The 21879-nt window shown below is 43.2% G+C and overlaps 2 protein-coding genes across 2 annotated transcripts; one reads left to right on the forward strand and one right to left on the reverse strand.

The window, feature by feature from the left end:
* The first annotated feature begins 5731 nt into the window (after window positions 1-5731).
* NDUFC2 (NADH:ubiquinone oxidoreductase subunit C2) lies at window positions 5732-13938 on the forward strand. Its single transcript, XM_004019430.5, has 3 exons — window positions 5732-6018; window positions 11776-11919; window positions 13753-13938. The coding sequence occupies exons 1-3, from the start codon at window positions 5850-5852 to the stop codon at window positions 13800-13802; spliced, it is 363 nt and encodes a 120-aa protein (XP_004019479.1). The 5' UTR covers window positions 5732-5849; the 3' UTR covers window positions 13803-13938.
* Window positions 13939-15224: 1286 nt separating this feature from the next.
* THRSP (thyroid hormone responsive) lies at window positions 15225-19770 on the reverse strand. Its single transcript, XM_004019431.5, has 2 exons — window positions 19273-19770; window positions 15225-15693 (listed from the first exon to the last, which is right to left on the reverse strand). Exon 1 carries the CDS (start codon window positions 19746-19748, stop codon window positions 19278-19280), a length of 471 nt encoding a protein of 156 aa, XP_004019480.1. The 5' UTR covers window positions 19749-19770; the 3' UTR covers window positions 15225-15693; window positions 19273-19277.
* Window positions 19771-21879: the final 2109 nt, after the last annotated feature.

Below are 21879 nucleotides of genomic sequence, written 5' to 3' on the forward strand. Positions count from 1 at the left end.
TTCCCCGTTGTGCCGTGTGCTCCTGCTGTCCCAACAGCTTAGAGTTCCCGGTGTGCCGTGCTGTTCGCTACCTCTGCTTCCTCGTTTCCTGCCGCTTCCTTCCTTTCCTCTCTCTGCTAACTTTTGCACCCTATCACTTGATTGCCTGCGCTTCAAAATCCAACTTCAAAATGCCATTTCAAAATGTTCTGAAATCTGTAAGTGAAAACAAGCAAAGTCGCTATCAAAATTTAAACAAATAAGATAGATATGAAGCCCATTTTTTTACTTGCTGTTTAATTTTATATGCAGTGTACCAAAATTTAACAAGTGGAAGGAAAAGAAAAGTGGGAAGGACTTGGTATTCTTGATCACAATATAGTTTCCCAGGTTGAGGAAATAGAGCCAGAACTGGGAGGGAAGAAGATGCCCTCTTTCCAGCCCAACACTGGCATCGTTCTCCTTGTTAATAATTCCCACCTAGAAACTACTGTTTGTGAAGGGAGCACTTCAGTGTCAGAGACAATTGCCCCCTATGTGTAGTCCATGCAGTTTCGTTTGCATTTAATGGGAGAAAAAAAAAACATTCTATTAAAATCTTTGAAAAAGATGTTTTAAGCAGTTAGATAAAATTACTCTTCCAGTCTAATCATGGTAAAAATAAAAAATTATTTTGGCCCACCTACCTGCTTTTTTGTGCTCCAAAGAAGTTGGCTACTGTGCTAGTGACAACTGAAATTAGAACGATTTTACAAACCTCAAAAACCTGAATCAATATAGCCTTTAGTTTCTCACAATAAAGTCCTGTATTTGGCATCTCCACTTTATAGAAAGGTCCGTCAATGTTGTTTTTTTTTTTTTTTCAGTCTCAGAAGTGTTGACTGAAAAAGAACACACACAATATAGGAGTTGTTTCAGGTTCATTCAGGGACCGTAGTAAGGGCTGTAGCCTAGGAGACAGCTTCTCAGTAACTGAGAGAACTGCTCTGAAGAGAAGAGGGGAGGTTCAAGTATATATGTGAGTTTGGGGCTAGGGAGTACATGCACTCAAGTACACATTTTGGTAAAGGATTACTGCTAGTCACGAAGAAGAGACATCTCAATAATTTTAGTGCTCTTCTATGTATGGGAAGATGCAAGAATCTGGATGCATTAAAATTCTTGCTAAGATACTCATCTAACTGTAAGGGACCAGCTTGTCCAGAGCACAGAGTATCCTGTTATCAAATTAATTTTCTCTGTCTGAAGCAAAGAGTGCTTCATCCTGTTATCACCTTAATTTCCTCTATCTGAAGCACAGAGTGTACTGTCCATCAGCAACTGTAGCAGGTAAATCCTTGCAGAACTGGCTAATAAGCAACACTATTGTACTTTGTAGGAGTCAGAACTAAAAACAGTATACTACATACATAAGACAACTATAAAAAAGACTGGACCCATATACCTATGTACAGAATCCTAGAGCCTCTCAGAAGAGCACTCAGGGAGGATTCATTTTGTACAGTTTTCCTGAATGAATAGATAGCTGATTAGACAGTGCCAAGGTGTTCACCATTGTGTAAAGCATCCCCTTCCACATGCACAGCTGTTTCTTAGGGCATTTAATGCTGAATTCATATTTTTCTTCCTCTAACTTACCAGTTGGTCTCTGAAACCATATAATGACATTCTATTCCCATTGTGACAACCCTTCAAAGGATATACAAAGAGGAGGTTCCACATTGCGGCCCTTTCTGCTGAAAGCGTACTACATGACAGGTGTTACCCCCTTTTAATCCTTCCTAAAGTTTGAAAAGCAATTCATCATTGCTTCAAATATTTGCTGAGTTCCTATTGAGTGCCATGTGCTGTGCTAGGTGCTGGAGATCAAAAGATGAACAAGAAAGACTTTCCTGCACTCAAGAATTTATATTCTAGTACCTAGAGAGATGTAAGAGCCAGGAAGATGACTCCTAGAAGAAAACATAGGTGGAAAGCTGTAGGACACTAGATTCGGTAGTGATTTTCTTGGATATGACACCAAAAACATGGGCACCAAAAGCGAAAATTGACAACTTAGGCTATGCCTCAAAAGAAACAGGGCTTCCCTAGTAGTTGTGCTGGTAAAGAATCTGCCTGCAATGCGAGAGACCTGGGTTGGGAAGAACCCCTGGAAAGGGGAATAGCTACCCACTCCAGTATTCTGGCCCGGAGAATTCCATGAACTGTATAGTCCATGGGGTCACAAAAGAGTCGGACACGAGTGAGTGACTTTTACTTTGAAAAGAAACAATCAAAAAAAAAAGAAAAGAAACAATCAATAGAGTGAAAAGGCAACCTGTGGAATGAAAAAATACTTGGAAATCATATATTTGATAAGGGATAAATATATAGAATATACAGGGCTCTTCTACAGCCCAACAACAAAAAGAACCAAGCAACTCAATTTAAAATGGACAAAGGACTGAATAGATAATTCTCCAAACATATACAAATGGCCTACAAGCATATGAAAAGATGCTCAACATCACTAATCATAAAAAAAAATGCAAATAAAAACCGCACACTTATAGGATGGCCACTATCAAAAGGATGGAAAATAAGTGTTGGCAAGGATGTGGAGAAAGTAGAACCCTTAAGTACTATGGAAATGTAAAATGGTTTAGCCATTGTGGAGAAACAGTATGAAGGTTCCTCAAAAAATCAAAAATATAATTTCCATATGAATCATCAATCCCACTTCTGAGTATATATCCAAAAGAATTCAAAGTAAGATCTTGAAGAGATTTTTTTCACATCTATGTTCATTATAGCATTATTTCACAATAGCTAGGAGGTAGAAACAACCCAAATGGACATCAACAGATGGACAGGTAGATAAAACGTTGCATATACATTTTACAACGGAGTATTATGCAGCCTTAAAAGGAAAGGAAATCCTGGGAATTCCCTGGTCCAGCGGTTAGGACTCCACGCTTTCACTGCCAAGGGCTGGAGTTCCATCTCTGGTTGGGGAACTAAGTTCCTGTAAGCCGTGTGGTGAGGCCAAAAAAACAAGGGAGGAGGAAATCCTGTCACATGCAACAACATGGATAAAGTTCGAGGATATTCTGCTAAATGAAATAAGCCAGTCACAAAAGAACAAAGACTGTGTAATTCCACTCCTATGTATCTGAAGTGGTCAAATCATAGAAAGAGAAAGAAGGAAGGTAGTTACCAAGGGCTAGGGGTAGGAGGGAAAGGGATTTAGCATTCAATGGTAGAGAGTTTCAGTTTTGCAAAATAAAAGTTCTAGAGTTCTGTTATACAACAGTGTGAATATACTTAACACTACTGAACTATACACTTAGAAATGGTTAAGATGATACATTTAATGTTATGTTTTTTACCACAACTTATAAAGTTAAAATTTTAATTTATCCAAAAAAAAGTTGTTGGATTTCCCTTGGTGGTCCAGTGGTTAAGAATCCACTTGCCAACACAAGGGACATGGGTTTGATCCCTGGTCCAAGAAGATCCCACAGAAGTAACTAAATATTCTAAATATTTGTGTTACTCCTCCTCATGCTTTTCTTTATAATTTTACTACTAATATGGGTATCTCTAAATAGTATATATTTGCCTAATATTGAACTTTATACATGGAATCATTTATTGTCTTCTAACATCTCTTTTTCTCTGATCTCTGAATGAAAACATGACAATCTATCCTCTATTCTGCTGTTAATGGACATTTTAAATGTTTCTAGTTTGGGGCTATTACTAATGGATATTACTCCCTGTAATATAATATTCTTATATCTCTCTTAGTCCTGGTTAACATGCCCCAAAGCTTCTCTAGACCCTAGACTTTGGAGTACAGTCTTAAGTAAATGAAAAAGAAATGGAACACAACTTAAATATCCATCAAAAGGGTAATGGGTGACTAAAATGTAACTTACTTATATAATGGAATATCATACAGTAATCAAAAGGAATGAGCTTGATCTTTATATCATCATGGATGGATCTTAAAACGTGGAATGATGAAAGTGAGAGAAAGCAGAAAATTTAGGTAAAATTTAAAGCATACATAATACATACTAAATATATGTAAAAATATAACAAGTGAACGGTAAGTGTACCCTAAACTCATGATTGTCTCCGAGGAGGATGGGAAAGAGTTCTATATTTATAGTGTTTTATTTCCTTTTAAAATAAATATGACAAAATATTAACAATTCTGGCTGATAACATATGGGTATTTGTTATACTGCTCTTTGTATTTTTGTTTTTGTATGTCTTAAGTTTCTTAAAAGAGAGAGTGGACCGAGAAGACTGTGGAGAAGGATGTGTAAGCAATATTGAATATTTGTGTTTGCCTAACAGACCATCTAGTATTCAAAATTAACATAATCCTAAGGTAGATTTTTGATGGTTTTCACTCTTTTGATATAATTTTAAAAGAAACACTATGGTTAAAAAAAGATAAAAAGACTGTGCAAGGACTTCCCTGGTTAGAAATCCACCTTGCAACGCAGCAGATACAGGTTAGGTCAAGGAACTAAGCAAGGCCCCACATGCTGATAGGCAACTAAACCTTGATCCACAACTAGAGAAAAATCCGCTGGCAGCAACCAAGGCGCAGCTAAAGAAATAAAATTTAAAAGACTGTGAAAAAAAAAAACAAAAACTTTCATGTGTCACACTAGTATTTACATGAGGCAGATTCTCAGGTAATTACTAGATCAAACAGCTTGAACTTCCTAAAACATTTGCTGCCTTCCAAACTGTTCCAATATACATTCCTTTGGAAGATCCTAACTTTAAATGTTACAGATCTGGGAGTCCTTTTTGTAGGCCTAAGAGTCTCATCCTTTATTAGCTGATACTTAATTCTTCCACTTTGGAAATCAATACCTGAGGCATAGGGCTTTGCGTTAACCTCTGGTTTAATCAGCATTCTTCTAAGTAAAATGTTGAAGACATTTCAGCTCCTTATAAGCAAGGGCTGTCTAAACAGAGAGCTTTTCAAAGATCGGAGTTGGAGGCAGGTGACCAAAAACTGGACAATTACTTGGCAGAATATTATAGATTCTCTCCTTTTTTTTTTTTTCATTCTTCAAATCGCTAGGAAGCACCTCGTCCCTCAGCGGCGTGCAAGGACCTAAAGACCCAGACTGAATTTCGAGAGTTTAGCTAAACGATCCAGCCCTGAGATTCTCCGAATTCTTTATGGCTGGCTGGACCTTAATTTTAGGCTTTGTGAAGGGTGTTCCTATGCAGATAAAAGACTGGAAACTCAGAAAAAGAAAACTAGTTTTTATTTTATGTTAATTAATTACGTTGCTTAAAACTACCCATCAAGCCCACTTGGAGTTTTGGACACAAAAATAAATTCTTGCCGAAGGACCATTCTAGGGCGGAGGAAGGAGAGACAATTGCGGGCAAGGGTGTGTGTTAGTCGCTCAGTCGTGTCTGACTGCGTCCCCATGGACTAGCTCGCCAGGCTTTTCTCTGTTCATGGGATTCTCCTGACAAGAGCACTGGAGTGGCTTGCCGTTTCCTTCTCCAGCGGGCAAAGGAGACTGGGTGAAAAAAGCAATATCTCCTAGTCTTCGGGTTTGGCTCGTTTCTGCTCGATAGGTACCTAGCCCCTGAACTTCTACCTGTGGCTTTAGCGCCGGCCGGGAGACTAGCGACGTGGGACACTAGTAGCCCGGAACCTCGCGCGCACGGTTCCGGCAGCAGCGCGCCCGGGGAAGCCTTTACGTGCCGCACCGCCCTGCACCATGCCCTTCAGCCCCGCGCTCGGAGGTGAAAGCTTTTAGGCTGGGCCCCTGCAGTGGTCCTGGTGGTTTTCTCTGTAGCTGAAGGCCTGAGGCCAGGCCTTAAGTGGAAACGGCGTCACCATGATGACTGGACGGCAGGCCCGAGCGCCCTTACAGTTCCTGCCAGATGAGGCCCGAAGCCTGCCGCCGCCGAAACTGACGGACCCGCGGCTCGCCTACATAGGCTTCTTGGGCTACTGCTCCGGCCTGATTGATAACGCGATCCGGCGGAGGCCGGTGCTGTCGGCCGGTGAGGGCTGCGCGGACGGGATCGGCCGGGAGGAGCTGGGGTCGTAGGGCTGAGGGCCGGCTCTGCCTTAGGCTGCCTGAGGTGCCTCCGCTTTTCCGGGCCTTTTCGCGTTAACTGGCCGCGTCTCGCCTCTCTCAGGTATCCGCTCCTCTCGAGCTTCTCAGAATCGGGCCAGCTAGAGTGTCATTTCAGGAAACAGATGCAGTGCAACCCACGACCTCGCAGTGAGACTGTGAAGAACCCCGGACGGAACTGCTTGCTCCCCTCTCAGTTCGCGTTGTAGGGGTGCAAAAATGAGCGCTCAGTCTATCCAGTGCTCTACTAACACTTACGTGCATTATAGCATTTAGTCATCAAACGCCATGGGCTAAGACAGAGCGGGGAGTATTAGCCACAATGGGGAAACAGCCTTAGAAAGGTTAAAGCAGCTTGACCAAGGTCGTAAGTAGCACACTCTGTAATCCCCAAGAGTCTACTTTGAGAACCAGCACTTCTCAGATTTAATGTGCATACTGATAAGTTGAGGGTCTGGTTAAAATGCAGATTCAGATTCATTAGCCCTGGAGAGAGCGAGGCCTGGTGGTCCCAGTCTCCCAGACACTGCTGGTCTGGGGACCTCACCTTGAGTAGCAGGCTGTAAATCACTGGGTTATATTTCCCAGTAAGTCTGTGTCCACCTGTCGGAGACCAGCGGTGATAATAAGTGACACGATGTGTGCGTGCCCAGTCGTGTCTGACTCTGCGACCCCCATGGGCCCAGCCTGGCTCCTCTGTCCATAGAATTCTCCAGGCAAGAATACTGGAGTGGGTTGCCATTTCTCCAGGGATCTTCCTCACCCAGGGATGCAACCTACATCTCGTGCATTGGCAGGCAGATTCTTTACCTCTGAGCCACCTGGGAAGCCCAAGAAACAGTAGCTGTGCTAAAGTCTGTGGATTTCCCAAGGGAAAAGGGGGAAACTTTATAAGAGATATTTTTGAATTTAGCTGTGATCTGTCAGAGGAATACTTGGAGAGAGGCTTCCAGGTCATGGGAAGCTACTGAGAGTGAATGGAAGCAAGAGCATGGGGATAAGGGGGCAGTGGATGATGAGTATGTGTAGAGGAGGGTGATAAGGCAACAAAGATTTAGGTGGATTGTGGCCATTTATTCTCCAGGCAGTTGGGAACCTTACATACTTTTTGAAAGCTGCCAGAGGAAATACAGTGATTGGACTTGTGTTTTAAAATGTTGACTTTGTTAGAAATTGGAGCCAAAAAGCCCAGTTAGGAAGAAAACTAATTCAGTGGTTTAGGAAACCAGGAGACGGAAATGGCAACCCACTCCAGTATTCTTGCCTGGAGTATTCCATGGACAGAGGAGTTGGCTGGCTGTAATCCATGGGGTCACAAAGAGTCGGACACGACAGAGCAACTTACTCTCTTTCAGGCAACCAGAAATCACTTCCCTTGTGCCTCTCTTGCCTTCCAGGTGTATGTATGCCAGGAGGTTGACTCCCAAGCCACCAGATATCAGCATTTCCAGGGCTCAGATAGACTTGAAATCCCATCTGCTTTGGACATGACCCCACTCCACAGAAATGAGTGATCTTTGTCCGTTTCTGCCACTAGGAACTATGGCGTGTTCTCCTTTTTTTATCACCACTCCACACCTGCCCAGGCCTGTTACTTGGTGTAATGGAAAGAGGTCCACCCTGGAGTTAAATGGCCTTGCCCCACTGCTTCCCATTTCTGTCACTTTGGGCAAGTTACTTGATCAGAGCTTAAATTTCCTCACCTATAAAGTGGGAATAATTCATCTTTGCAAAATTTTTTGTGAGAATCTATAGGTAAATGCCTGACACACAGAAGGAGCTAACAGGTTTCCCTTTCCTTAGCTCTTGTTGCACAGTTACATTTGTTCAGTCTTAACTGAGCTTTTTCTCTGTGTCAGGCAGTGTTACACATTGGGTATGGGAGGAGCAATACTGACCTGCTCTTGAGGAACTCCTAATTGGGTCAGTGAGACAAGCAGGTATGAGTCTAGCTGTGACAGGTGTTTTGATAGCTGGGTGAGCAGACAGTACTTTGGGAGCCTGAAGAAGGTTCAGATCAGAGAGATGATGTTCCAGAAGAAGAAAAGATTGGCTGAAATTTGAAGTTTGTATCACTTAATCTCACCTTGTTGTCAAAGAATGTTTTGTGCCTTTTCTGGGAGACCGAAGAACATAGTGGTTAAGAGCACAAGCTTTCAGATTTGATGCACCTCCTCCCTACTCGCCATTTGATTGTGGAGAAGTTACTTAGCTCTGTGAGCTTTAGTTTCCTCATCTGTGAAATAGGGATGGTATTTACCTCTTTGTGTGGCTGTATTAGGGGAGCTGATGAATGTAAAGCACTTAACCCAGGCCTAGGGGTCAGAGTTCCTGAGTTCCTTGAGTTTCCCTTGTTGCTTTGGAAAACTCAGGCCTTGAGGACTTTATTGAAATCGTTATCCTCAGCAGCATTTATTGAATGCATACTGTATTTATCTAGTTCATTGTCTGCCGAATAGTAATGCTCAGTATTTATTGAATGAGTGTGTAGATAACAAGGAAATATAGAACCATCCAGAGATTTACAAACCAGATGGGCATATCTATGAAAAAGATGAATTCTGATACAAATTTATACAGATAAGAGTAGGAGGAATGGGGAAGGAGGAATACATGGTGGATTTTTCCAGCTGTGACCATGGAGAGTATCTGGCATTCTCTAGGTAGTTGGGATATCTGTGCAGATCTTTTTCAAGTACACAGAAAGTATTAAATACAGTTTTTTCTTAAGCTTTTCTCCCATCACCTATTTTTAAACTCTTGTTTCTGGATACCGCTCACCTGCCCTAAATTTGGACTTAAGTTAGTATCTAAGTGTAGTCTGCAAAACTAAATCTGTATTGATTTCTAGTCTAACATAAGAGTAATTTACTGTGTTCTGCAAAGAGCACTGTGGCTTTCAAGTTTAGGTCAACTGAGTAAAGGGAAAAAGAGGAAAATGATTGTGAAGGGATTGTGTATATGGTGAGAGGGAGACCACTGCTGAAAGAGAAGAAGCTAGGGAAATGGGGACTTGAGAAGAGGCCAAGCCATGCTTTTAGGATTTGGGACACTGATACCGTTGGAATCTTCTGTGCAGGATATGGGTAAACACAGAGTCTGGGTCTGTTATCTGTGTAGTCCCGAGGCACAAGGGAGAACGCAGCACACTTCGGTTTGCCGTATTACAGGTGGCTCATTAGGGGAAGCAGTGGCTGTCTGGGCTAAGTGCTGTGCTATTCAGTGCTAAGTCAGTTCAGTCATGTCTGACTCTTCGTGACCCCCTGGACTGTAGCCCACCAGGCTCCTCTGTCCGTGGGATTCTCCAGGCAAGAATACTGGAGTGGGTTGTCATGTTCTCCTCCAGGGGATCTTCCTGACCCAGGAATCGAACCTGTGTCTCTTATGTCTTCTGCATTGACAAGTTGGTTCTTTACCACTAGTGCCACCTGGGAATCTCCTCTCTGGGTAAAGTGAAGTGAAGTGAAATTACTCGGTCGTGTCCTACTTTTTGTGATCCCATGGACTATAGAGTCCATGGAATTCTCCAGGCCAGAATACTGACATGGGTAGCCTTTCCCTTCTCCAGGGGATCTTCCCAACCCAGGGGTCGAACTCAGGTCTCCTGCATTGCGGGCGGATTCTTTACCAGCTGAGCCACAAGGGAAACCCAAGAATACTGGAATGGTTAGCCTATCCCTTCTCCAGGGTATCTTCCCAACCCAGGAATCAAACCACGGTCTCCTGCATTGCAGGCGGATTCTTTACTAACTGAGCTATCAGGGAAGCCGCTTTTGGGGTAAGGGAGAATGCAAAATAGTCTGAGCAATGTCCAATCCCAGGTCATAGTGATACTTTGTATTTTTATTGTTTTACAGTTTTTCCCAAAACACTTTTAATAACTACTGTGAAAAACGGTTAGGTATTATCTTTGTTGTAGAGGTAGTAATTATTGCATATTTATTAAGTGCTGTCTGTGTGCTGATATACAAAGATGAGTAAAACATTGACTTTGCCTTGTAGTAGAGGGAGAAATAATTACTATAGCAATTTACATATTATGAGGGATGAATTCATCCTTTTAACACCAGGAAAGTTTTAGGAAGGCTTCTTAGCAGAAGTGTTGTGTGAGTTGAGCCTTGAAGGATCAGAACATTGCTGGGCAGAGAAGTAATCAGTACATGATGTATAGAAGTATGAAGGAGCCTAGGTTATGTGAGGAATTAGAAGTAGTTCAGTGTTGCTGGGCACAATATGCATACCAGGGAGTGTCAGAAGATGAAGGCAGAGGAGTCAGCTCTTGAAGGGTCTGGGAGGTCACATGCGGGCGATTGGGGTCTTGTTAACCATCATTGAAGAAGGGACTGACGAACTAATTTGTGTTTTAGTAAAAATTCCTCTAGAGACACGGTAAAAGCTGGAATCAATGTGGAGTAGAAAATGAGATGAAAGGTAAACCAGTTATATAAATGAGCATGAGTTAAGGAAATATTTATCAGGTAGAATCGACAGTGACTGAATGTAGAGGATAAGGGTAGAAAAAAAATGATAATTAGTATGCTTACTACCCAGGACTTGGATTTCTGGGTAAATGGTCTTTTAGGAAAAAGATTTGAATAGGAAGGAACTGAGTTGGTTTGGGAGAATTCAGGTTATCAAATCTGTCAGATATTTGGATATGTATGTTGTTCAGATAGGTATCTAGTTGGACGTAACTAATGGGTTACCAGTACATGGATAATAGATAAAACTATAGGAATGAAAGCATGTGTGGGATAAGAGAATGGCTGGGAATAAAATTCTGAAGCATAGCTATAAAATCTATACTTAGCCTTTTGTAAAAAAGAAAAATTTATATAAAGTTAATACCTTTGGATCTCCCCTTCACATTTAAAATTTTGGCTTTGTAGATCATGTGATTTGATCCTTTCCAGTCTTATTGTAATAGGATGATTTTATTTTTTTGCTGTGCTGAATAGCATGTGGGATTTTAGTTCCCTGACCAGGAATCAAATGCACACCCCCTGCAGTAGAAGCATGGAGTCTTAACCAGTGGACCGCCAGGGAAGTCCCAGTAGGATGATTTTTTTAAAGATAGTTTTTGAATAGGTAATACTTGCAAAATTATAAAATTCAGAGGATACAAGAGAATGAGATGTATTTGTAGTACAGTGTACTGTTTTAGTAACCACTAGATATGTAAATACAAATCGGTATATGGAGACAAACCAAACTGCTCTTAGACCATTTGTAGAGGGCTTTAACCTCTACTCAGCATGTCCTGAACACATCCTGGAATGCAAGTTAGTGTAGGTCTAAGGTCTAAAGTTAACCTATTGAGAAAGAAGACTTTTTTTTTCTTTTTTTTTTTAAGACTTTTTTTTCTGTGTCAGTCTACCATTCAAGATTTTGTGCTTATCCACCTTTTTCCTTGAAGAAACTTACAAAACATGAATTAAAAAAGTTTTAGGTTCTGTTGACAGCTACATTTGTAGACAAAGTGTTGCTTTTCGTAGTTGCCAGATATCCTTAGGGAGATGTTCCAAGGTCATGGCTGTGTATTCAGAATACCCATATGCAACCTTTTTTTTTTTTAAGAATGTTGGAAGAAATTACAAACTACGTATCTAAAACATGAAAAATGTTATTTTTAACACACAAAACTGATTTTTGCTTTCTTTGGAATTTGTGGTTTCAATTTCAGGTTTGCATCGCCAGTTTCTATATATTACTTCCTTTGTTTTTGTTGGATATTATCTTTTAAAACGTCAAGACTATATGTATGCTGTGAGGGACCACGATATGTTCTCATATATCAAGTCACATCCAGAGGATTTTCCTGAAAAAGGTATTTCAAGTTCATTGTAGCAAACTTCTTTCTTGCTCTGTGCCTTTTCCCTAGTCAGTCTTTCGCGTGCCTGTGACTTCAGGCCTTCTGTGTTCTGTTGACTTCCGCCTCTTTGTAGACCAGAATTCTCTTGAATTCATATATCCAGTTTCTGGCTGAGTACCTCTGCGTCCCTCAAACAGCAAATAGGACTTACGTCCCCCATGCTCACCCAGACACCCTGGGCTTCTGTGTCCTGCTCCAGTGAATGGCATTACCGCCCACCTGGGTGCTCCAGCCAGAAGCCTGGGAATCATCTTCATGGCTGTCTCTTTGACTTCTCATTAGTCATCAAGTCTTACTGTTCTAATCCCTCAATAATTCTCAACTCTGAACTCTCCTCTCTGCCACTGCCACTACCCTGGTTCAGGGCCTGGTAATCTCTTGTGTAGACTCCTGCACTTGCCTCCAGCTTGCCTCTGCTTTTGTTCTTAGCAAAAATCACATCTCTCTGGATAAATATGGATATGCTTAAAATAGCTATCCATTACCTTTTGGATAAAATCAAGACTCCATTAAGATGGCTCCCCCCCACCCCGGGCTGAGCTAATTGCCTGGTGCAAACACTTAACTTAGACTTCTATCCACCCAATTATACTCACAGACTGTGTTCCTCACTGGGCTGTAGCTTCATCTTTGTTTCTCCCGCCTCCAGCCCAGAACCTACACATAGTGGGCATTTAATAAATAATGCCTGGCCTGACCTACACAGAGCCCTGCCTCATCTTGCGTCACTCAGCTCATGCCGCTTGAAATGCTGTCCTGAGCCCTCCCTGTGTCGCTGTGTGCATGCTGTGCCCCTTAGGCTCCCTCCTGCCCCATTTCCACCCTGGGCACCTACAGATTCCTGCTCAGGAGTCATCGTGCTATAGACAGGAATTTTCTGGCCACACTCTACACTTATCTTTGTGCATGTATGAATGTAACTGTAATACAGCTGTTTTCTTGTTTATATTTTATACAAATATACAATATAGATATTTGCATACATGAATGAATGAGGGTAGGAAATTTTTAAACTTGTAATTTTATAGATTTTTAGATTTTCCTATTTATGTAAATGTGTAAGCATTTCAATTTAAGCATTTTAAGTCTCATCAGACTGAATGGTGATCTGTAAGGTCCTGCTTAGCTCTGAAATTGTATTATTATTAATAATAATTTCCTTATCCTTCAGTCATATATGTGATGTTTATGGTGGATCAGAAGGGTATGGCTTTTTTTTTTTGCCAGTAAAGAGCTCAAAGACTAGTACAAAGCCATGAACAGTGGATGTGTCTGGGATGGGAATACTCAAGACTGTTGGATGTTAGAGATGGAAGGATCTTGGGAATATTGATTTCTAAGAGGGAGATCCAGTGGCAGTTAGTCCTTCGACCCATACCTCTGGCTCTTTGCCTGTACGTTTCCACTAGCTCCCTCTGACTGTGAGTGTAGCCTCACAGGCTCGTTCTCTCAGAGCAGCAGATTACTGGCAGGTGTGCGAAGAGCCTCCTGTACCAATAGTGCAGCCATGGAAAGCTTGACCACCTCAGCTCCTGGCCTCCTCCTTCTTCCACTCCTTCAGCCAGGATCCCTCTGGTGGCATTTGCCTCTCTAGACAACCATCTGAACATCATAGATTCTTTCAAAGCAGTTCTTCATTCAGTGGAACAAAATGCCTGGTTGGGAAGCTAGGTTGAGGACTAGAAAATAAAGCAGTTCTTATAAGAATATTAAGTGTTAATGTTTCTTTAGGAAGTATGATTTTTTTAAACATGATTTTTAAATCTTTTGTGATTTTTCTTTTTATAGATAAGAAAACTTACAGGGAAGTTTTTGAAGAATTCCATCCAGTGCGTTGAAGTCTCCAAAATGCTTGCTCCGGTTTCATTGATAACCAGTTATTTCTGTATTTTGTTGAATTGTTCCTATGACATCTGAAGTTTATGTTAATCTCTTAACATTAATACCTTGTGATTAAAATGGTCATTATAAGCACTCTGACTCCTTTTTGTCAAAAAAACAGCTTATCAGAGAATGGTCAGTTTCCATTTAGCTAGTTTTGAGAAGACATCTGGCAGATTTTAAAATGGAGTTTAGTTCTAGTTCAGAGTTGGCAGTCTCATAGCCTGTGGGCCACGTCTGGCTCACTGCCAGTCCGGTTCTATTGAACACAACCAGGCTCATTGTTTACATGTTAATGGCTGCCTCCTGCTGCAGCAGAGTTGAGTGGTTGTGACAGAGACCATATGGTCTGTGAAGCCGGAACTATTGAATATATGGCCTTTTACAGAAGAGTCTCACCTACACCAGTTCTAGTGCAGAGTGAACCAAGCAAGCCAGAGGATGGAAGGTTTTGTGAGTCACGTAGAATAATTTTGACTCAATTCTAGGTAGTGGAAGGTCACTAAAGGATTTTAAATAGGGATAACATGGTCATAGTTGTATTGCTGAGCTGTCTGCAACACCATAGAGGGTGGTTTAAAAGGAGGAAACTCACAACCAGGAGAATAGCTAGGAGACTGATACAGCAAAGAGATCTCAGCTCTTAGTTGGGACATCCTGGGGAAAGTGAGCTCAGTAGCTAACACTGTCTACAGTGGAAAGTGAAAGTGTTAGTTGCTAAGTTGTGTTTGACTCTTTGCAACCTCATGTACTGTAGCCCCTGGGGCTCCTCTGTCCATGAAGTTCTCCAGGCAAGAATACTGGAGTAAGTAGCCATTCCCTTCTCCAGGGGATTGAACCTGGGTCTCCTGCATTGCAAGCAGATTGTTTACCATCTGAGCCCCCAGAGAAGCCCGTCAACAGTGGGTTAGAAGTAAAAGATCCCACCTAACTAGAATGAGGTTTTATTCTTTATGGCTTATCAAGTCCGAAAACTTGTCCAAAATTTTTGTTTCTAAGCTCAGATTTCATAATCAGATTAGGTTTTGGAGATTCAAAAAATTGTTTACACGTGATTTGAGATTAGGTGGCAGTATGAATGTAAGCAGATGGACAAAATCACATGGTTCCAACTCTTCTTGAGTCCTACTTGTTAAAAATGAAATCATGTCTGAGAAAGTACTTTAGAAGTTAATAAAGGTATGTACAAATACAAGGTATTTTTATTGCTGCAGTAAGTAAGTTTGTCTCTGCTCAGTAGGCATAGGAGTGTGAACCACTCAGAGCTGAGGACTCTGCTGCTTAGTTCTGTAGGGTAGAAAGTAAGGGAGGGCTAGAACAAATAGAAGGTGACGGTGGGAGAAAAAACAGACCTATAATAATAGCTCTCTCATGCCAGATGCTTTTGACTTACTGTTTAATTTTCAAAGCAACTTCATGAGACAGGTAACACCATCTCCATTTTATAGATGAGGAAATTCAGGGCACGATGGGTTAAATAACTTGCCCACGATTGCAGTGAATGACTGCCAAGAGAGAAGGATGTGAATTCGGTTAGTCAGATGCTAGAACTTCTATTTCTACTGTAGCACACTAACCAGGTGACAGACGTGGTCCCTCATGAATCACTGGCTTCCACGCCAAGCTAGTGAGAGGAGCGAGGAGCTGTGAACAGCAGCAGGCAGCCTAACGGTGACGCAGTGATAAGTCCGGGAACTGGTGCTCAGAGGAAGGCAGGGAGGATTCCCAGACATCCAGTCATCTTCACTTGTAGTTGCAGGTCCAGGTCTTTCTGGTCTTACCATCATCAGGCTAGCAAACTGCACCATGTCTTCATCACAGAGACTGCCTTCTATCATGTGGAGTAAGCTGGGGGTGCACAAATTTGAAAAAGTATAAGTTCACACCACTAAAGTACTGTCACATGTCTACTGAAACAGGAAACCTATTGAAAAAGCACAATGGTGCTGTTTGTAGGAAAACCCTAGTGGCCTTATAGCACTATGAGAAGAATCTGGTTGTCAGAGCTGCAATACATCATCTAGCTTCATCTCTGCCTTTTACTAGCAGGAAAACTACAGAAAGGTGAAATAAGTTGTCCAGGGCAGAGAGGTCAGTGCAGAGCCAGGACAAGAAGCTAGATTTTTGTTCTGCCACCACAAAAAACAAGAGTGTTGAAGTGTGTTACAGTGTAGAACTGGCTGCTGTTGTCTTCCAAGAGGTTTGGCAGGTCAAGGAGTGATGGATCTCACTGCTCTGCCATTCCTAATGCTTACCTCCAGCCCTGGCTGCAGAATTCTAAAGTGCTAAGGAAATCCGTAGTGTAGAGGAAAGGAACTAAATGTGAGTTAGGCCAGGGTCCATTCACATCTTGGCTTTGCCATTTCCTGAGTAACCTCAGACTCATTTTCTCTCTCAGACCTCCAGGTTTTTTCATATGTTAAAGAGGATTGTAATTCCATTAGATCATTGATACGCAAGTAATTTTAAACTATAAAACTATTCAAATGCAATTCCTTTTATAATACCTTTATTATTCAGTGACTAAACTGAAACCCAGAGAAGTGAGCAAAAGCAAGACTGCACAGCTCACTAGTGGTGGAATCAGAACTTGAACTCAGAGCTCTTGATCCAGCCCCCTTACATTCAAGAAGAACCTCTGAAAGGCCACTCAGGAGCGTCAAGAGGACAGGGACACAGGGTTGAAGCTGGCAGTTTGGGTGTAGGTTTGAAGTTGTTTAGTCACTGAGTCATGTCCAACTCTTTCAACCACATGGACTGTAGCCCCCAGGTTCCTCTGTCCATGGGATTTTCCAGGCAAGAATACTGGGAAGGATTGCCATAGCCTTCTCTAGGGGATTGTCCTGACCCTGGGATTTAGCTCAAGTCTCCTACAGTGGCAGGCAGATTCTTTACCATTGAGCCACCTGGGAAGCCCAGGTTTGAGGTAGGGAAAGGGGAAATGGCTGAGAAAATACCTGGAGCAGAACTCTGTAGACTGTGTATTTAGGATCCACGTGTACTACCCATCATTACAGAATAGCCTCAGGAAATACGGCAGAGACTAAATCTGATGGAACGAACACCCAGATCAGATTTCCCTGGTTAGGAATCTGCCAGCTAGTGCAGAGGACACAGGTTTGATCCCTGGTCGGGGAAGATTTCACATGCCACGGAGCAACTAAGCCCGTGTGCCACAACTACTGAGCCCACGCACCTAGAGCCTTGCTCTGCAACAAGAGAAGCGACCCCAGGGGCTTCCCTGTGGTCTAGCAGTTAAGAATCAGCCTGCCAATGCAGGGGACACAGGTTAGATCCCTGGTCCGAGAAGATCCCACTAAGCCTGTGCGCCACAACTACTGAGCCTGTGTGCCGCAACTACTGAGCCCTGTGCACCCTGGAGCCCATGCTCTGTAACAAGAGAAGCCAGTGCAGTGAGAAGCCCGCGCACCACAGCTAGAGTCCGCCACGCTCACCGCAACTACAGAATGCCAGCATGCAGCAATGGGCACCCGGTGCAGCCAAAGTTAAACAAAGATAAAAATTTCCAGGTATTTTCACATTTACTGCAAAAAAGAGAAGCTACCCCAGTGAGAAACCCGTGCACTGCAACTAGAGAAAGTCCATGCAGCAACAAAGTCCCAGCACAGCCAAACAAAAAAAAAATGAATGCCCAGTTCTGGGGCCAGTCTTGCTTTTTTCATCCCCTTACCAATTATGCGGGGTTTCACTGGTGGCTCAGCAGTAAAGAATCTGCCTGCAATGCAGAAGACTCAGGTTCAATCCCTGGGTCAAGAAGATCCCCTGGAGAAGGAAATGGCAACCCATTCCAGTATTCTTGCTTGGGAAACCCCATGGACAGAGGAGCCTGGTGGGCTACAGTCCATGGGGTCAAAAGAGATGGACACAACTTAGCGACTAAATAATTATGTGACTTTGGGTGAGACACTTCCTCTATCTGGATTTATTTTTCTTACAGGTAAAATGAGGATAAAGACTCTGCCCAAATACCTGCATCGGGTGCTTTGAGATTCCCACAGACATGGACATGGCTTATCACCGATGATAGGGTGATGGGAAAAGGGAACAGCTAATGGGAACAGGGCTGGCATGTGACACAGGATAAAAACCGGCAGGTGTTGTGGCCAAATTTCTCCCAATCTTTACCCAGGAGTGACCCACCCAAGACTGTCCCAGATCCCCTTCCAGCCTCCTACCCTGTGTGGCACCACCTGCTTGTCTAGCTTCCTGCTCACTGCACCTCACAACCCCAGCCCTTCTGGGCTCAGATCCCAACATGTATGTATATGTCCTCTCAACTGGGCTTCCTAGCAGGCGTGCCTCCACGCTGGTGTGCCTAGTACGAGTTAGTGTCCACACGGTGGTCCTTTAACTTTCCGCTTGGCTGGCTGCAACTTGGGATGGCCAGAGCACCTCTGCTAGTTGCGGGACTATGGTGAACAGCCTCACTCATATACCCCAGCAGCTTCACCTGTGTATCCCTGGATGCCATATAAATATAATTCTCCATATCCCATAACTTGAAAAAACGTTGGAAGCAGTGCCACACACACAAGACTCAACATTCAACACCTGTGTAAACACGTGCCTTGGATAAGGTTCTTCATTTATACAACAGAAATAATAAAATCTATCTTCCTAGAATTGTTCTGAAGATTAAATGAGTTCATCCTATCTCAAGCATCTAGGGACTATATTGACATTTATTATGTGCTCAAATAGAAGCTATTATTAATATGTGACATCAGCAGTTCTTATTTTAGAATTCATGGATGGGCCTCTGAAGTTGTATACACAGTCATATATATGTCTATATGCCTAGACTCTGGGGTGAGAGTCCTTGGCTTTAATCAGATTCTTAAAGAAGTCAATGATGAGAACACACTTGTTCAGTTCATACAGCTCCAAATATTCACATGAAGTGATGCAAAATATTAGTCACTCAGTCATGCCTGACTCTTTGCAACCCCGTGGGATGTAGCTCACCAGGGTCCTCTGTCCATGAAATTTTCCAGGCAAGAATACTGGAGTGGGTAGCCATGCCCTTCAGGGGATCTTCCCGGCTCAGATTGAACCCGGGTCTCCTGCAGTGCAAGCAGATTCTTTACCGTGTGAACTGTCAGGAAGTCCAAATATTTGCCTACTTACTAATAAATGCACAGTTACATACAAGTGCACATAAGGCATGCACACACCAACCACTTTTCCTTATGTTTCCATAATAGTTCACCATCATTAGGCACCAATTCTGGGTCAGAAGGAGAGTAAGACAGGCCTGGCCTTGGGCCTTCCTGGGTTGTGGTCTCAATACCCAAAAGTGAGGGTGGCTGGCTGAGAGCCAGGCTCGCCCTCTCCCGCTGGGTTCACCACTGCTCCCTCTCCTCCCCTGGAATGCCCCTCAGTGGACATTAGCACAGCCACCGTTACCTTTCCTACATGGCCTGTCCCATTTTCTCCTGGTATCTCCTTGTCACCTCCTCGGCTTTCAGGGTAAGATGGGTGAGGATGTGATGAAGGCTAGCGAAGTGCAGGTGGAACTGGGCTTCCAGGTCCAGGTGCCCCAATACCCTCTCTTCCTCAGCCTCTTCCATCTCTCCAGCTTCAGTCTCAGCTCCATCGGCTTTGCCACCTGCCAGCTTGGCCTGCCACTCCTGCCGGGGCAGCAGCCCGTGCTCCACATCCATGCGAATGGCCTTGAGCATGGTGAAGTAGCTGTAGAGATCGGAGGCGCCCGTCTGGGCCTGGTACCCATGTGTGCTCGGCTGCATGTCCTGCAGAAGGCTGGGGATCATCACCACCTGCTCCATGTTGCGCACCACGGCCAAGTACCGGTCCATGACGGTCAGCAGGCAGTTCTTAGGGTAGCGCTTGGTCAGCACCTGCATGATGGCTTTATCTTCCATATGGAGTCCCGCACACTGCCTCAGCCTCTGTTTCCAGGCTGTTATTTTTATGTCATTATGCACAGCAGTTTGACAGGATGCCAAGACCCAGCTGGTAGGTCAACACAGCCCTCTTTTAGGCCAATCCTAGGGCTTGGGTCCCAACGTCCTGTATCGGGTGATCCATCTGCCCAGGGACAGAACTGCCAGACCTCTGACTGGCATTTCAGTGCTCCGTGACTGCCTCAGTAAGAGCCCAGCTCCTCCTTCATCAGCTTGCAGAGCTATTTAGAGGGCAGTCTTTTCCCTTGGCAGCTGGTACACTTGACCCCGGGGCAATAATTAATTCTCTCTGGTCATCTAAGACCAAGCTACCCGTTGCCTATCTGTATCTTTTTTTTTTTTTTTTACTTTTAAAATTTTATTTATTTTATTTTTATTCACATAACATAAGGCTATCTGTATCTTAATGCCCAACTTGCTTCTTTCTCTTGGGTGCCTCAGCTGTGAAATGAACAAGGGAAGAGGGTCACGCAATGAAACAGCTTAGTGTGGGGCAAAGAGCTCTCAGATGGGAGCCAGAAGTCCGGTTTTGCAATTTCTCAGTCGTGTGTTGTCATCGTTTGCTAGTTAACACTCAAGAGCACTCGCTTTGCATCAAGTACTACACTGAGCTCTTTCACCCAGTCCGTACAGTGAGTGCTGTAACATTCTCATTTACCAATGAGGAAACTGAGGTGCACACAGCTAAAGTAACTTGCCCATGGTGCCATTGGGGCTGGGATTCCAGCCTGGGACCACCTGTCTCTCACCTCCAGTTAGAAGGTATGAAGTTGCATAAGTTATACAAGTTAACAGGATCCATCTCCTTGTCTGTAGATTTGAGGTGTTACTGTAAGGAGACAAGGTAAACAAAATGCTTTGTGAATCACAAAATGTAGTCCCCAGATGTATTATCCATGCAGTTGCTGGATTAATGCTGAGGTCCCTCTCAACTCTAGCCTGTAATCCCATGAGTTATGAAGCTTCATCTTCACCATTGACCCAGTGTTTCAGCCAACAGTCTTGAGAAGATAATAATCCCTTGCATTGCCACATTTTCACAGTTGGCAAACTGCGTTTGCTATCAGTCAGTTCAGTTCAGTTCAGTCGCTCAGTCGTGTCCGACTCTTTGCGACCCCATGAATCGCAGCACGCCAGGCCTCCTTGTCCATCACCAACTCCTGGAGTTCAATCAGACTCATGTCCATCAAGTCAGTGATGCCATCCAGCCATCTCATCCTCTGTCGTCCCCTTCTCCTCCTGCCCCCAATCCCTCCCAGCATCAGAGTCTTCCAATGAGTCAACTCTTTGCATGAAGTGGCCAAAGTACTGGAGCTTCAGCTTTACCATCATTCCTTCCAAAGAAATCCCAGGGTTGATCTCCTTCAGAATGGACTGGTTGGATCTCCTTGCAGTCCAAAGGACTCTCAAGAGTCTTCTTCAACAACACAGTTCAAAAGCATCAATTCTTCGGTGCTCAGCCTTCTTCACAGTCCAACTTTCACATCCATACATGACCACAGGAAAAACCATAGCCTTGACTAGATGGACCTTTGTTGGCAAAGTAATGTCTCTGCTTTTGAATATGCTATCTAGGTTGGTCATAACTTTTCTTCCAAGGAGTAAGTGTCTTTTAATTTCATGGCTGCAGTCACCATCTGCAGTGATTTTGGAGCCCCCCAAAATAAAATCTGACACTGTTTCCCCATCTATTTCCCATGAAGTGATGGGACCAGATGCCATGATCTTTGTTTTCTGAATGTTGAGCTTTAGGCCAACTTTTTCACTCTCCACTTTCATCAAGAGGCTTTTTAGTTCCTCTTCACTTTCGCCATAAGGGTGGTGTTATCTGCATATCTGAGGTTATTGATATTTCTCCCGGCAATCTTGATGCCAGCTTGTGCTTCTTCCAGCCCAGCATTTCTCATGATGTACTCTGCATATAAGCTAAATAAGCAGGGTGACAATATACAGCCTTGACGTACTCCTTTTCGTATTTGGAACCAGTCTGTTGTTCCATGTCCAGTTCTAACTGTTGAAGAATAGCTATGTATATAAACATAAGTGTAACTGTTGCTATAGTTATTAATAATTAGAAAAAGGAACCCTA

The sequence above is a fragment of the Ovis aries genome, chromosome 21 (assembly GCF_016772045.2).
Source record: "Ovis aries strain OAR_USU_Benz2616 breed Rambouillet chromosome 21, ARS-UI_Ramb_v3.0, whole genome shotgun sequence".
In the NCBI taxonomy this organism is placed as follows: domain Eukaryota; kingdom Metazoa; phylum Chordata; class Mammalia; order Artiodactyla; family Bovidae; genus Ovis; species Ovis aries.